Raw genomic sequence first — 16,169 nt, forward strand, 5'->3', positions numbered from 1 at the left:
GCCTGTTTCCACACTGTGGGGAATCTAATCAACTGTGATCTTATCGAGCAGCGTGGAGGAACCTGGTCCGAAACAGTACTCTGATAATCCTTCAAATCACACAAATAACTTGCTGTAGCTGGAAGAAGACAATACAGACAGTATCGCCTCTTATTTCTTCTGTCACTGGGAAAAAGCCAGCTTTTATAATTTATTAAAACATAACCAAATTTAGTCCACATTTACTTTTATTCAGTATTAGACTTTGTGATCTTACAGGTTAGATTATTTGCTTTTATAATCAACATTTATTTTTCCTAGCACAAACTGAGGAAATCCCTAAACACAGGTTCAATATGTTTTATTATACTTTAATTATAAATTAAATTACAGTGAAAGTGCTCATCAGCCCCAAAGTTCACAGGTTATATCATCCATGAAATCTGCAAATGCTTACAGTAAAACTAAAAGTAGGTAAGGGAAGCCTGAGACCTGTCCCTGGGGGAGTAACCTGTCAAGCTAATAATTGAATGAATGTTTCTGCAGTTCTGGCTTTTTGCAGAACATCCTTGGGGATATGGGCGATCATTCTCAATTTAGTAAGACCAAGAGAGGACACCAGATCAGTGCACAAACAACTGTACTGTAAGTGCACTGAGGAATGACTCACACCATTCACCCAACACAGCAATAAAATGTTCAATTGTTTCTCAGAAAACAAGATGGTGGTGTAGTGGCAATACCATGGAATTATTAATCCAGCACTTCAGGCTAATGTTCTTGGTTCAAATGGCAGGTGGTAGAATTTAAATTAAGCTGATAAAATCGGACTCAAGTTCAGTCATGCTCGCCATGATCAATGATTGTGACAGCTGTTCACCAGAAGGAACCAGCTATCCCTTCCTGGATAGGCCCTCACAAATGTCATAGGGCATCCGCAGCACAATAAGGTAAAATATTATAATTTAATCTAATAAATTATGTTATTTATTCTTATGTAAGAATGCTAGTTACTTACTTCTTTCACTCTATCTGTACTTACCTTAACAGAAACATAAAGTTTGTGCGAAGATTTGTAGCTTGGGTGCTCGTTGTTGTGGTTCTGTTCGCCGGGCTGGAAGTTTTTGTTGCAAACGTTTCGTCCCCTGGCTAGGTGACATCATCAGTGCTTGGGAGCCTCCTGCGAAGCGCTTCTTTGGTGCTTCCTTCGGTGTTTATAGTGGTCTGTCCCTGCTGCTTCCGGTTGTCAGTTTCAGCTGTCCGCTCTAGTGGTTGGTGTATTGGGTCCAGGTCGATGTGTTTGTTGATGGAGGCTGAAACTGACAACCGGAAGCGGCAGGGACAGACCACTATAAACACCGGAGGAAACATCAAAGAAGCACTTCGCAGGAGGCTCCCAAGCACTGATGATGTCGCCTAGCCAGGGGACGAAACGTTTGCAACAAAAACTTCCAGCTCGGCGAACAGAACCACAACATCTTCAGTTACTATTCAGCTGTTGACACTTCACTCATATCATCTAATACTTTTCACCACCTGCAGAGACTTATTATTCAACACTCCACTCGCCCCATTTGTATAACCTTTTGATCTCTCTGCCTATAAATTCTATGCCTGTATACTTTTCTTCACTTCACCAGATGATGGGGCAGTGCTCTGAAAGCTTGAGATTTCAAATAAACCTGTTGGACTTGAACCTGGTGTTATGTGACTTCTGACCTTGTCTACCCCAGTCCAATACTAGCACCTCCACATTAAAATTAGGAGAAGCCATGAGAAAACAATTGTCTTTTGGTTTTGCAGGAGTTGGTGGCAACAGGGCCCTTTTATTGGGTTTTCCTTCCAAGAAGCAGTACATGACTTGTGCTTATGAAGAAAGCTTTAATACAAATTTTCCAAGTTGTGCAATTCTTCACCTTTAGAGTTGTCACAAATTATATCAATGATTAATGCTTTGTTATGCAAGAGGCAGGGTTAGTGATTGGAAAAAGTTGGTGGCTGATCAGCAGAACAAGTATTTCAGACTTCGAGTTAGATTTGTCATGATATTAATAAAAAGGGATAATTTATTTTCAAATTCTATCATCTAATGTTAATATCTGGAATCTTCATGGGCTAAAATGGGTTTAAAAATTAAAAAAATGCTGACTTAAAATGGCCACAGCAATCAGCTGAACAGAAAACAACAAATGCTGGAGATCGCAGTGGGTCAGAGAGCATCCGTGGAAAACTAACGTTTTGAGTCTAGATGACTCTTTGTCAGAGTGAAGTGTGGAGAGGTCAATGTTTATGCTTTGGTTTGGGGAGAGGGACGTGAGGTTCTGTGGAGGTGTAGAGTGCTAGAGGAGAAAAGATGTTGATAGTTCAGATTAAGTGATCAGAATGTGAGAATAATCACTTAATCTGAACTATCAACAGTTTTTCTCCACTAGCACTCTACACCCCAACCCCCCCACACTCCCCCCTGTTATAGCATGAATGCTTCCCGCTCCATACTTCACATTGGCTCTGACAAAGAATCATCTAAACTTGAAACATTTGCTTGCTCTCTTTCCATGGAAGCTGTCTGACCTGCTGTGATCTCCACCATTTGTTGTTTTCAATGCAGATTCCAGAATCTGAGGAGTGTTGCTGAACAAAATGACCTTGGAGTGCAGGTTTAAAGTTCCTTGAAACGGGAGTCACAGGTCGACAGGGTAGTGAAGACAGCATTTGGCATGTGTGTCTTTGTTGGTCATAATATTGAGTTTAAGGGACATGTTGCAGCTCTACAGGACATTAGTTAGGTCACTTTTAGAAGATTTTGTACAATTCTGGCCACCCTTCTATAGGAAGAATGTTAAACTTGTAAGGACATGCAGAAATGATTTGCAAGGATGTTGCTGGGACTGGAGCATTTCAGTTATAGGGAGATGCTGGATACGCTTGGGCATTTTTCCTAGGGTGTTGGAGACAGAGGGGTGACCTTTTGGTAGTCTAGAAAATCATGAGGGGCATGGATAGTGTACACAGCCAAGGTCTTTTTCCCAGGGTAGGGGAGTCCAAAGCTTGAGGGCATAGATTTAATGTGAAAGATTTAAAAGGATCTAAGGGGCAACTTTTTCACGCAGAGGATGGGGCGTGTATAGAATGAGCTGCCAGAGGAAGTGTTGGAGGCTGCTACAATTGCAACATTTAAAAGGCATTTGGATGGGTATATGAATAGGAAGGGTTTAGAGGGATATGAGCCAAATGCTGGCAAATGGAACTAGATCCAATTGGGGTTTCTGGTCGTCGCGTATGAGTTGGACTGCAGGGTCTGTTTCCACGTTGTATGAATCTGTGCTATGTTTACTTGTGTAACAATGACTATTTTTTTTTCAAAAAAAATACTTAAATGCTTTTGGGGCACTTCTGAATGAATTGTTCTTATCTTTGAGTAGGGTACTGACGTGCAAGATGTGCAATGATCATAATGAATATCGGAGTAGATTTAAAGGGTTTAATGACTTAAGCTTGCTATTTCAATGTTTTTAGTCCATTTGTTTCGACCAGGGAATCTATTGTAAAGTAACTACGAAAAATGTTCTTGAGTTAAGCAGAGAAAGGACTGGTCAGAATATACAGAGGAAATTCGATTATCTGGCATTTTGATTATCCCGAATATCGGACTGTCCAGCAAGATCGCAAGGTCCCAATGTTCAGCTAAACTATGTTTTCCAGCATTCAATTATCTGGAATTTGATTAACCAAACAAAATTCCCCCCCCCCCCCCCCCCCCCCCAACCTCCCGTGCCCTTCAGATACTTGAGGTTCCTCTATATTGTGATACAGCGCTTTCCTAAAATTTGAAATTAAAATGAATGTTGCATTCTTCTTCAAAGTAAAAACTTTCCGTTTTCTATGTCACAGGTTGCAATACCAATCAGTGCGGACGTTCCAGCATTAGTACAACAGTTCGTCGAGGAGAAAATTCAGACCACAATGGTATGCAACTATAACTTAGATTGCAGAAAGCCAGCTGATGGAAGGACAAAACTGGAGATGATCTTTAAACTTTATAGGCATTTATTCACAGATGTACATATTACAGATATGGACCAGGTTAGCTGAATTGACTATGCTAAATTGCCGGTAGTGTTAGGTGAAGGGGTAAATGAAGGGGAATGGGTTTGGGTAGGTTGCTCTTCGGAGGTTCGGTGTGGACTTGTTGGGCCGAAGGGTCTGTTTCCACACTATAATCCAATCTAATCAACTGCCTCAACCATCACAGTTTCAATCTATATAGGAGCTAAAATGAGCCCCAGCTAATGACCATTAGAGCATTTAATTAAATGTCATTAACATACAAAAAGAACTGTCTTTTAAAAATTAATTGCATTGCTGAACATTGTTTCGTGTATAGAGCAGTACATTGTGAGTCATTCCTCCTCTAGGACTCTTCATAAATGTAAAACAACCTGACCATTAGTAACTTCCATCCACCCATTTTGATTTTGAAATTTACTTTTGGTCCAACATTTTGTTTTAATCAAGCATAACCTTTCTTTCACAATGTATGGTATGATCATTTACATAACATTTAATGGTTAGACCATCTTCACTCAATGTCTAGAATCTCATATTGACTGTCTCCACAAAAGCAAGTGTTTCAGTTGCAATGTGATTCACTTTGTGTTCTTTGGGTTACTTAAGGATGAGAATTTAAGTATGTATTTATCCAAACTGAATTTTCTTAATGCTTCTAAAGGAACTGGAACATAGGCTAAGTAGTCTTCTTGACTACCTGTGATACAGTGTGGCACACTGACCTGCTCCTCAAGCTGTCCAGAGTGCTTTTAATTGAGTCAAAAAATGTGGCGCTGGAAAAGCACAGCAGGTCAGGCAGTATCCGAGGAGCAGGAGAGTCGACCTTTCGAGCATAAGCCCTTTGTGTTTTTTGACTGATCTCTAGCATCTGCAATCCTGACTTTCTCCTGAATGCTTTTAACCTGGGTTGGGGCAGTTGCTGAAACACACCTTTGCAACAGATGATTGAGTTAAGTTTGTGCAAGGGAGAAATGATTGGACAAGTGTAGCCCCATCCTGTTCAATATGTGTACAAACTACATACCAACAATAATATAGAGAGAGAAAAACAGAGTTAACGCTTTGAGTCATTTATGACTCTTTTGCAATTACTGTTTGTTTTCTTCAGATATAACATCTTTTAGTCAGTAAGATTATTTGATATGATTATTGTTTTAAAGCTATGCTAGACTTCTTTGCTTAATATTTAAACAAATATGTTTGAAGACCCCACAAACCATACTCCCAAATTTTATATTCAACTCTAATCTTATGAATAATACAGTCTTCAAATTCCACAGTACTGTCCAGTAAGTAATCATCAACATGCACAGTGAAGTTGCCAGAAAATGTTCTGTCATGAGACCAATCCAACACTATGGGGATGAACCATCCCGTTCACCGGGACCCTTGTCTGCCTGGCTCAGCTTGTCACTTTGAATAACTTTTCCTTTAATTCCTCTCACTCACTTCAAAGGTGTGGCCATGGGTATCCACATAGCTCCCAGTTATGCCTGTCTCTTTGTGGAATATATGGAACATCCCTTGTTCCAGTCCTACTCCTGCCCCCACACCCAGTTCTTTCTATGGTACATCGATGACATCATCATTACTGCTTCCCTTTCTCATTCAAGATTGGAAAAGTTTATCTATTTTGCTTCCAATTTCCACCTTCACCTGGTCCACCTCTGACTCCCCTTTTCCCTTCCTTGACATTTCTGGGGTTAGGCTGGCCACAATTCCATTACAGACCCACGGACTCCTACAGTTACCTTGAATGTACATCCTCACACCCTGTAATCCTGTAAAGACTCTGTTCCATTATCCCAGTCCCTCCATCTCCATCGCATCTGTTCCAAAGATGTGAACTTTAACAAGGGGACCTTCAAAATGTCCACCACCTTCCTCAACCGAGACATCCCCACCACCATGATAGGTTGAACCTGGCTAAGGGCTCTATCTCCCGCACTTCGGCCCTCAACCCCTTCCATTCCCTCTCACAACAGTAATAGGGTCCCCCTTGTCCTCACCCACTATCCCACCAGCATCCATATTCAGAGGATCATTAGCCACCTCCAGCGAGATGCTACCACCAGACACACGTTCCCCTCTCTTCCCCATGTCTACTTTCTGAAGCACCATTTCCTCTGGGACACCTTGGACCACTCTCCCTTCACTCCCAACACCTCTACATACCCCCACAGCACCTTCTCCTGCAACCGCAGAAGTTGTAACACCTGCCCATTTACTTCCTGTATCCTCGATATCCAGGGTCCCAGACGCACCACCCAAGTGAAGCAAAGATTTGCCTGCGCTTCACTCAATCTCATCTTCTATATTCGCTGCTCACAATGTGGTCTGTTATTCATTGGGGAAACAAAATGTAGACTGGGTGACCACTTTGCAGAACACCTATGTTCTGTCCCTGAGCTTCTCGTTGCTTGCCATTTCAACGCTCCACCATGTTCCCTGGCCAGTATTTCTCTCAGGCTTGCTGCAGTGCTCCAGTGAAGCTCAGTGCAAGCTGGAAGAACAGCACCTCATTTTTCATTGGGAATTCTACAGCCTTTTGGACTCAATATCAAGTTCCAACAATTTTAGGGCGTGATCACCTTCTCTCATGTCCTTACTCCAACTCCCAAACACCAGGCCTTGTCATTACATGGGCTGCTACCACAAACAGCCTATTGTCAGCCATTGATAGTCCCCATTAGCAGCTATTCATTGTCCCACGCTGACCTTTACCAATCCGTTGACTGCCCATCTGTTTTTTCCTCCCTCTTTGGGCTCCATCTCCACTTCTTGTTTACTTTTATTCCTCTCCCCCACCCCTTCTCCAGGATATATTCTAACCTTTTACCAGTTACAATCAGTCCTGGTGAAGGGTCACTGGACCCAATTCTCCTTTCTCTCCACAGTTGCTGCCTGACTTGAGATTTTCCAGCAATTTCTGTTTTTGTTTCTGATTTTCAGCATCCGTAGTTCTTTGTTTTTTGTTTACAATAGGATCTGCTTTTAGTTGAACACAAGCTATTTTTAGCAAGATATCTCTCAGTGAAAAATACAGTTCCCTAGAGGTGCCATATGAACATGTTTGTTTAGCCTCCCTTCTACATCTTCTGTTGCTTTGGGCTATTTCAGAAAGATTTCACCCTGAAAACTGTTGTCCTTTGGTGTTGATTGACTGACCTATGCTCTTGAGAATATGTGGCCAAAATGTTAAAATACTTTTTCTGATTTTTCTATATGTGGGAGAATCAACACTAATATCTGAATCTCTCATTCATTGCAATTTTTGAGAAAATTCTCTTTAGAGTCAGAGATATACAGCACTGAAACAGGCCCTTTGGTCCAACCTGTCCATGCCGACCAGATATCCCAACCCAATCAAGTCCCACCTGCCAGCACCCAGCCCATATCCCTCCAAACCCTCCTATTCATATAACCATCTAAATGCCTTTTAAATGTTGCAATTGTGCCAGCCTCCGCCACTTTCTCTGGCAGCTCATACATTCCCCTTAAGTCTCTTTTATATATTTCCCATCTCAGCCTAAACCTATGCCCTCTACTTCTGGACCTCCCGACCTCAGGGAAGAGACTTTGCCTATTTACCCTATCCATGCCTCTCATGATTTTGTAAACCTCTATAAGGTCACCCCTCAGCCTCTGACGCTCCAGGGAAAACAGCCCCAGCCTGTTCAGCCTCTCCCTATAGCTCAAATCCTGCAACCCTGGCAACATCCTTGTAAATCTTTTCTGAACCCTTTCAAGTTTCACAACATCCTTCCGATAGGAAGGAGACCAGAATTGCATGCAATATTCCAAAAGTGGCCTAACCGATGTCCTGTACAGCCGCAACATGACCTCCCAACTCCTGTACTCAATACTCTGACCAATGAAGGAAAGCATTCCAAACGCCTTCTTCACTATCCTATCTACCTGCGACTCTACTTTCAAGGAGCTATGAACCTGCACTCCAAGCTCTCTTTGTTCAGCAACACTCCCTAGGACCTTACCATTAAGTGTATAAGTCCTGCTAAGATTTGCTTTCCCAAAATGCAGCACTTCGCATTTATCTGAATTAAACCACATCTGCTACTTCTCAGCCCATTGAAATCCATTCACATTACATTTTGTTCATGCGACAAAGCTGGTTTTCAGTTACTTCAGAATAAACACCAAATTCTGTGAAGCAGTCTTAAGCATCTGTTTTTCAGATGCTACAACAATCGAGCAAACCTTCTGTCACAGGGCTGCATTTTCTGATTGGCAATTGATTGGCTTTAAATGAGTGGGAGGTGGAACAAAACGTCCATTCTGGAATCTCATAGGAAAGGAGCTGGGTAATATAAATGCATACACAAATGCAACATACACATTCTGGGCTGTCATTCCTTGGTAACCTGATTGGATTCATGTTCTTACTGATACTAAAACTTTAAATGTCTAGCTACCTGTAGTAGCGATTGACAGTTGTTTTATCTTGTAAAGTAGTACCTAGACTACTTGTTCCTTGTTCTCTGGGCCGAAATCAATGTACAATGTCGGAATGTGAATGATGATTCTTGGATTGTTTTCAATCTTGTGTCCACTATTTGCAGGTACTGGATTTGAAATTGATGGTGATGACTGAATGCTTTAATATTTGAATCACAAAGTAGCATTTTAATGATTTGGAGATGCCGGTGGTGGACTAGGGTGTACAAAGTTAAAAAATCACACAACACCAGGTTATAGTCCAACAGGTTTAATTGGAAGCACGCTAGCTTTCGGAGCGACGCTCCTTCATCAGGTGATTGTGGAGGGCTTGATCATAACACAGAATTTACAGCAAAAATTTGCAGTGTGATGTAACTCAATTCTTCAATGTATAATTTCAGTTACATCACACTGCAAATTTTTGCTATAAATTCTGTGTTACGATCGAGCCCTCCACAATCACCTGATGAAGCAGCGTCGCTCCGAAAGCTAGTGTGCTTCCAATCAAACCTGTTGGACTATAACCTGGTGTTGTGTGATTTTTAACTTAGCATTTTAATAGCATTTTAACATTTAAATTAACTTTATTATCCCTTTTGTCCCCACTATGTTTTACAACTGTTTGAACCGATTTTACTATACCTCTACCTCTTCCCATGCCTCCTTCCTCCTCTGCCCAGTTTCCTTTGGATTCCCACTCGAGGCCAATCCAAATATTACTACAAGCGGCACAGGCGCTTATGGGCGGCACGGTGGCACAGTGGTTAGCACTGTTGCCTCACAGTGCCAGAGACCCGGGTTCAATTCCCGCCTCAGGCGACTGACTGTGTGGAGTTTGCATGTTCTCCCCGTGTCTGCATGGGTTTCGTCCGGGTGCTCCGGTTTCCTCCCACAGTCCAAAGATGTGCAGGTCAGGTGAATTGGCCATGCTAAGTTGCTCGTAGTGTTAGGTAAGGGGTAAATGTAGGGGTATGGGTGGGTTGCGCTTCGGCGGGTCGGTGTGGACTTGTTGGGCCGAAGGGCCTGTTTCCACACTGTAATGTAATCTTAAAAAAAAGCTGATACTGCTTTTCTGATACAAACCAGTGAATTGCTGTTCAATGCTTTGAATCATCTTGAGTTTTATCTTTAGGATAAAAACAGATGGGACAGGAATGGTTTAATACCACGAAGGAGGCACTGGGTAACTGTTTCCCAATAGTATGCCCTCTTGTGCAGGTGTTACTGCCCATAGATGGAAGGAACAATGCTGTTTTATGCAGTGGGCGGCACGGTGGCACAGTGGTTAGCTCTGCTGCCCCACAGCGCCAGAGACCCGGGTTCAATTCCCGCCTCAGGCGACTGACTGTGTGGAGTTTGCACGTTCTCCCTGTGTCTGCGTGGGTTTCCTCCGGGTGCTCCGGTTTCCTCCCACAGTCCAAAGATGTGCAGGTCAGGTGAATTAGCCATGCTAAATTGCCCGTAGTGTTAGGTAAGGGGTAAATGTAGGGGTATGGGTGGGTTGCGCTTCGGCGGGTCGGTGTGGACTTGGTGGCCGAAGGGCCTGTTTCCACACTGTAATGTAATGTAAAAATGAAAATAGAGGGATTGGGCAAGATGGCAGCTGAACAGTATTAACTAAGTGATGCACATACCGAGAAACGAATCCAGGATAGAGAGGAATTAGTGTTGCTGAACTCTTGGACACCTACAGGTTCACAGTTGAGTTCTATCTCAGAAATAGGAAATGCTCATTGAGTTAGGTAAGTACAGTACTTTGGCATCTATTGACTTGCCGAATAGTAGTTGAGTCTTCGAATGCTGCGTTTTATCACAATTAAACTGCTATATCTAATGCAACCAAAATATCAACATTTATGGCTTTCAGTCACCTTTGAACATTTATGGATCTATTGGGCAGTTGAGCAGGATCACGCTGCAAGGCAGAAATGATTTAAAATCTATCACCAGTTTATACTTACGAAAATGATATGTGTTTTGAGTGTGGATTAAGAGATGTTAGTGACAGGATGAAAACTATAGGACCAAAAACATGGTAGTACTTATTTATGATGTCAGCAGAGTTCAGATAGTTGCGCTTGTGATGTATTTTGGAAGGAACAGTGCAAACAGCCAATATAAACAAAACAGGACAAGATAGGCAACAGGACAAGATAGGCGACAGCACAGTGGCTCAGTGGTTAGCACTGCTGCCTCACAGTGCCAGGGACTTGGGTTGAATTCCCGCCTCGAGCAACAGTATGTGTGCAGTTTGCACATTCTCCGTGTCTGCGTGGGTTTCCTCCGGGTGCTCCAGTTTCCTCCCACTGTCCAAAGATGTGCAGGTTAGGGGAATTGGCCATGCTAAATTGCCTGTAGCGTTAGGTGCATTAGTCAGAGGAATGGGTCTGGATGGGATGCTCTTCAGAGGGTCGGTGTGGACTTGTTGGGCCGAAGGGTCTGCTTCCACACTGTAGGGAATCTAATCTAATCTAATCTAAATCGCATAAGTCTTTGGATTTTCATAAAGAAAGTTTTAAAGTAGAAAAACAAGGAAGTTGTTTTATTAATGAATAGTTAGACCTCCGCTGGAGTATTGTGTCTAATTTTGGGCCCTACCACCTCATATTTCTAAGGCCTGAGAGAAAGTGCAGAAAAGATTTGCTAGAGGTTTGTCCGTGATGAGAGACGTTAGTTATATATAGAAGCTGGGGATTGCTATCATAAAATCAGGTGGTTATTGGGAAATTTATTGAAGATCCTTAAAATTAGAGTTTTGTTAGGGTAAGTGAGGAGAAAGTTTCTACTTGCAGGAGTATCAATAACCCGAAAACATAGATCTGAGGTGCAGGTAATTATGAAAGAGTGAGAGCAAGATAAGAATATGCTTTGTACAACAAGTTATGATAATCTGGAATGCATTGTCCAAAAGACCAGTGGAATCCGATTCAATAATGGCCCTCAAAGGTGAACAGGATATACAGTTAAAAAGTAAAACATGCAATACTCTGGGGAAGGATAGGAAAGTAGAGTGAGACGAATTGAGGTATATAACGTAGAGATACCATAGTTATGATCAGCTGTTTGGCTTCATCTATGATTTGAGCATACCATGTGCCCGCTCTATTAAAATTGAATCATTCATTTTAAAACATAACTTTTGAAAATTGCTCTGTCCTGTGGATAATGTCAAATCAAACAGGCCAGAAGTTTGTATCTTTAATCCTCAGTTTGTGTTGTATTAGTCTAACTAGACCTACAGATAATGTGTACTAATTGGCCTCTGGTGTTTCTGGTTGTGATTGATGGTGATTACAGAGTGCCGGTGTTGGACTGGGGGTGTACAAAATTAAAAATCACACAACACCAGGTTATAGTCCAGCAGGTTTAATTAGAAGCCCTAGCTTTCGGAGCACTGCTCCTTCATCAGGTGGTTGTGGAGTAGAAGATCATCAGACACAGAATTTATAACAGAAGTTTACAGTGTGATGTAATTGAAATTATATATTGAAAAAGACCTGGATTGTTTAAGAGTCTCCTCTTTCAGAATGGGCATGCTGGTTTCAGTTCTTTCGTACTGTAAATCCTAGAACTTTAAGAAAGTTACATTTGCAAGTGAACTTTAACTATAGGTGCCATGTTGGCCCAGCTGTTGGCATTGAAGATGAGTTGCCCCGTGTCAGGCTGTCTGGGCCCCAATCTTCAGACCGATTCTAACTAATCGAACTGGGAATATACCTCATCACAATGGGCGTTTCCGCACTCTACACCAGCATCCCCCACAATGACTGCATCGTGGCAACAGCCTCCGTACTCAACACCAACAACTGCCAGTCTCTGAGCACCGTCCTACAACTCATCTGCTTTATCCTTGACCACAACATTTTCACCTTGGATAACCAGTTCTTCATCCAGACACATGGAACTGCCATGGAGACCAAATTTGCACCCCAATTTGCCAACATTTTCATGCATAGGTTTGAACAAGACTTCTTACGCAGGACCTCCAACCAACACTAGACACCAGGTACATTGACATTTTCTCCCTCTGGATCCATGACAAGGAGTCACTGAAACAACTACACAGTGATATCAACAAGTTTCATCCCACCATCAAACTCACCATGGACTACTCTTTAGTATCTGTCTCATTCTTGGACACATGCATCTCCATTAAAGATGGGCACCTCAGCACCTCACTCTACTACAAACCTACAGATAACCTCACTGTGCTGCACTTCTCCAGCTTCAACCCGAAACATATTAAAAATAGCCATCCCCTATGGACTAGCCATTCGCCTACACAGGATGCGTTCAGATGAAGAGGAACCCTTCAACCAGGACCCTTGGGTTCATGTCACACTGCAGGTGACCCCACTGTACTACTCAGACACACACATATGCAGACACTCCCGCAGACACTTTTACAGACACACTATTGCAAACCTAGACACACTGTTGCAGATGCTCTCTCATACTCTCACACACACTCCCACTCTGACGTGCACCATCTCACAGACCTGTACCCCTTTACACTTGCACACTCACACATACACACACTCACAGATACTCATATCCCCCCCGCGCGTGCGCACACACAAGTTTGTGGGATGAATTTGTACTTGCAGAATTAATTTTATTGTGCTCAAAAACTGCATGAATCCATGTAAAATTCTTAAAATCCCTTTTTTAGATTAGAATCAGTCTGAACATTGGGGCCCAGACAGCCTTACACAGGGCACCTCATACCTTCAATGCATTATCTGGGTCAACATGGCACCCATTGTTAAGAGTTCACTTGAGAATGTAACCTTTAAGAAAGTTCTGGGGTTTACATATGAAAGAACTGAAACCAGCATGCCCATTCTAAAAGATGAAAGACTTAACAAACAATCCAGGTCTTTTTCAGTATATAATTTCAGTTACATCACACTATAAACCTTTGCTATAAATTCTGTGTCCTATGATCTTCAACTCCACAAACACCCTGATGTAGGAGCAACGCTCCAAAAGGTAGTGCTTCCAAATAAACCTGTTGGACTATAACCCACTCATTGTGTGATTTTTAACTTAATAGGATGGGAGGATAGTTGTCTGAAGGCCTGAGGCCAAATGTCCCGGATCGCTGAAGTGTTCTCTGACTAGGAGGGAACACTCCTGTTTAATTGTTGTGTGGTGCCCGTTCATTCATTGCTGTACCCTCTGCTCGGTCTCACCAACGTGCCATGCCTCATGGCATCCTTGCCTGCAGCATATGCGATAGACAACATTGGCCGACATGATTTTGCCCCACATGATTGAATAGATTGCCAGGAACCATTTTCTAGGCTGACATGAGCAGCTATCACTTGATCAAGGTGCTGAATGGCAGACAGTGAATGGGGAACTGCTATAATGCTTGCTTCGTGCTCCCGTAGGCCCACGTTGAAAGCTGCACTTAAAGGAAGCAGGGATAAGAGCTAAACGGTCATAGTCCCAATAAACCCATAGCCCCAGAAACTCTTACTGTCAGAGAGAATGAGATCGCATGATAAACCTTCAAGTTCTATTATGCAGGTTGAAGGAGGAAAAGGATTAGCTAGTTGATAACATGAGCAATGGTTTATGGTGATGTGTAGTTTAAGCACAGTATGTGATTTTTCTGTATTTTAGTTAAATATTTTCCTTTTTCTTTACAGCTCACAGGAATGATGATTGGAGCGCTTGCTGCCATTCTTATTGTCGCAATTGTTGTATTTTTCATCTACAGGAGAATGAAACAATCAAGTAAGTAAAGACCAGACCAGTGTCCTAACCAAATACTTTGGTGCGGTAACATACTGTGTGACCCATTCCCTTTTCAATTCACTTTTTAAAAAGTAAAATGTTCTCCACATCAACTCAAGTTTTTATTTAAAAAAAAAATTAGTAAACTTGTATTAATTTTCTTCCTTACAGGACACGATTGTGGAGCAATGCAATGTATTTGCAGGCAGATATACCATCTACCATCTTGTGACAGAGCGCCAGTAGTTAGACGATACCCATCCTTCAGTCCATCATGTTAGGGGTTGTGAGCATACTCTGAGCTATGAACAGGAAATTTGCTATCACGCAGACTAATAAAGAACAGTGAGAAAGTCCACATTGTTGCCTAGATGTTGTTTCTTCCTTATGATAAACATTGCATCGCCCCAGGTTTTAAGTTGTTGTTCAGCAGGTTCTGATCCCTCAGACTCTCACTGCTAAAATAGAAAAGATTATTCTGAAATCACCTTCTTTCCTCCGTCTCTCGACCTTGAAATATATGTTCTGACAACTAAAAGCTAATGCTTCACCATGGCAGTAATAGGCCTTAGAAGAATATATACAATTATTTGGAATCAATGAGTCAGTCTGCTGGTAAGGTGAGTTCCCCATTCCTGCCTGTAGACAACATGCCCAAGTAGCAGCAATCATACCTTTTCAGTTTGAGTGAGAGAGGAGTGGGTACAAGACTAAAATTTTAAATTAAATGAGGAGACTGTGGGTATTGAAGCAAAGCCAGCTGAGTGAACTGGCAAATTCCTGGTGTTGTGTGATTTTTAAATTCGATGAAGGAATAGGTCAGTAAGATGCAGTGGCAGATACTTTAGGGAATATTTCAGAATGCACAGAATAGATAAACCCTGATGAGAAAACAAAGTTCCAATGGGGCCATCTGGGATAAAACAAAAAAAATGTTTAAGGTAGTTACAGACTTACAGAGAAAGCAAATGATTATGCAAAGGGGGGTGGGAGATCAGAAGGTTAGACAAGACAAAATGTAGGGATGATTAACTAAAAGATTAATAAAATGGCAAAAGTCAGAGGACAAGAAAAAGCTAGTTAGAAATATTAAACAAAGAGTTCCTATAGGATGTTTAAAAATGAGTAGTTAATAAAGTGACCATTGGTCCTGCAGATCTGGGGAATTAATTGTGCATAATAAGGAGATGGCAGATGGATCGAACAGGTTTATTTAATCAAACTTCATTGTAGAGAATACATGTACCATTTTGCAATAGCAGTAAATTGTGGAATTGGAAGGGAGGGCGCAACTTGATTATAATCTCAAGGGAAGTGATACTGAGCAAATTGTTGGAATAACAGACTGACAAGTCTGTGGATCCAGATGAACTTCATAGTGTCAAGTAAAGTGGTCAGTGAGACAACCGATCGGTTGGTATTAATTTTCTGAAAATCGTCTAGATTTGGAGAAATGAATGAATGTAACTTCTCAATTTAAGAAGGGAGAGATACAGAAATGGGGAAACTACAGGCTAGTTAACTTAAACTTTGATATAGGGTAGAGGTTAGAGATTAATAATAAAGACATTACAGCAGGGCACTTGGAAAAGTTCAAGGTAATCTGAAAAGTCAACATGGTTTTGTGAAAGGGAAATCATGTTTGTTGGAGTTACTTGAGATGGTAATATTGCTAAGGATAAAGGGAAACCAGTAGATGTACTGTACTTGAATTAAAAGGCATTTGATGGATGCCACATTAAAGATAATTACAGGAAAGATAAGTTATGGTATAGGATGTAAAATGTTGTCATGGATTGGTTATTGGCTGACTAGCAGGATCACAATAGGTATATCCGGGTCATTTTCTGATTGCAAGATCTGACGAGTAATTTGCCACATGGGTCAAACAGGTGTCAGGAGTTAAGGCAAGCATGTTG

The 16,169-nt window shown here is 41.8% G+C and overlaps 1 protein-coding gene across 6 annotated transcripts in view; it reads left to right on the top strand.

The window, feature by feature from the left end:
- Nucleotides 1–16,169, top strand: part of pnpla7b (patatin-like phospholipase domain containing 7b) — a 345,798-nt gene that overhangs the window by 28,781 nt on the left and 300,848 nt on the right. For all 6 annotated transcript variants that reach the window (XM_043719904.1, XM_043719899.1, XM_043719901.1 and 3 more), the window contains exons 3-4: nucleotides 3,871–3,945; nucleotides 14,163–14,250. In XM_043719904.1, coding sequence (XP_043575839.1) covers nucleotides 3,871–3,945; nucleotides 14,163–14,250 — 163 coding nt within the window. The remainder of the gene's footprint in view (nucleotides 1–3,870; nucleotides 3,946–14,162; nucleotides 14,251–16,169) is intronic.

Source organism: Chiloscyllium plagiosum, chromosome 30 (assembly GCF_004010195.1).
Source record: "Chiloscyllium plagiosum isolate BGI_BamShark_2017 chromosome 30, ASM401019v2, whole genome shotgun sequence".
In the NCBI taxonomy this organism is placed as follows: Eukaryota; Metazoa; Chordata; class Chondrichthyes; order Orectolobiformes; family Hemiscylliidae; genus Chiloscyllium; species Chiloscyllium plagiosum.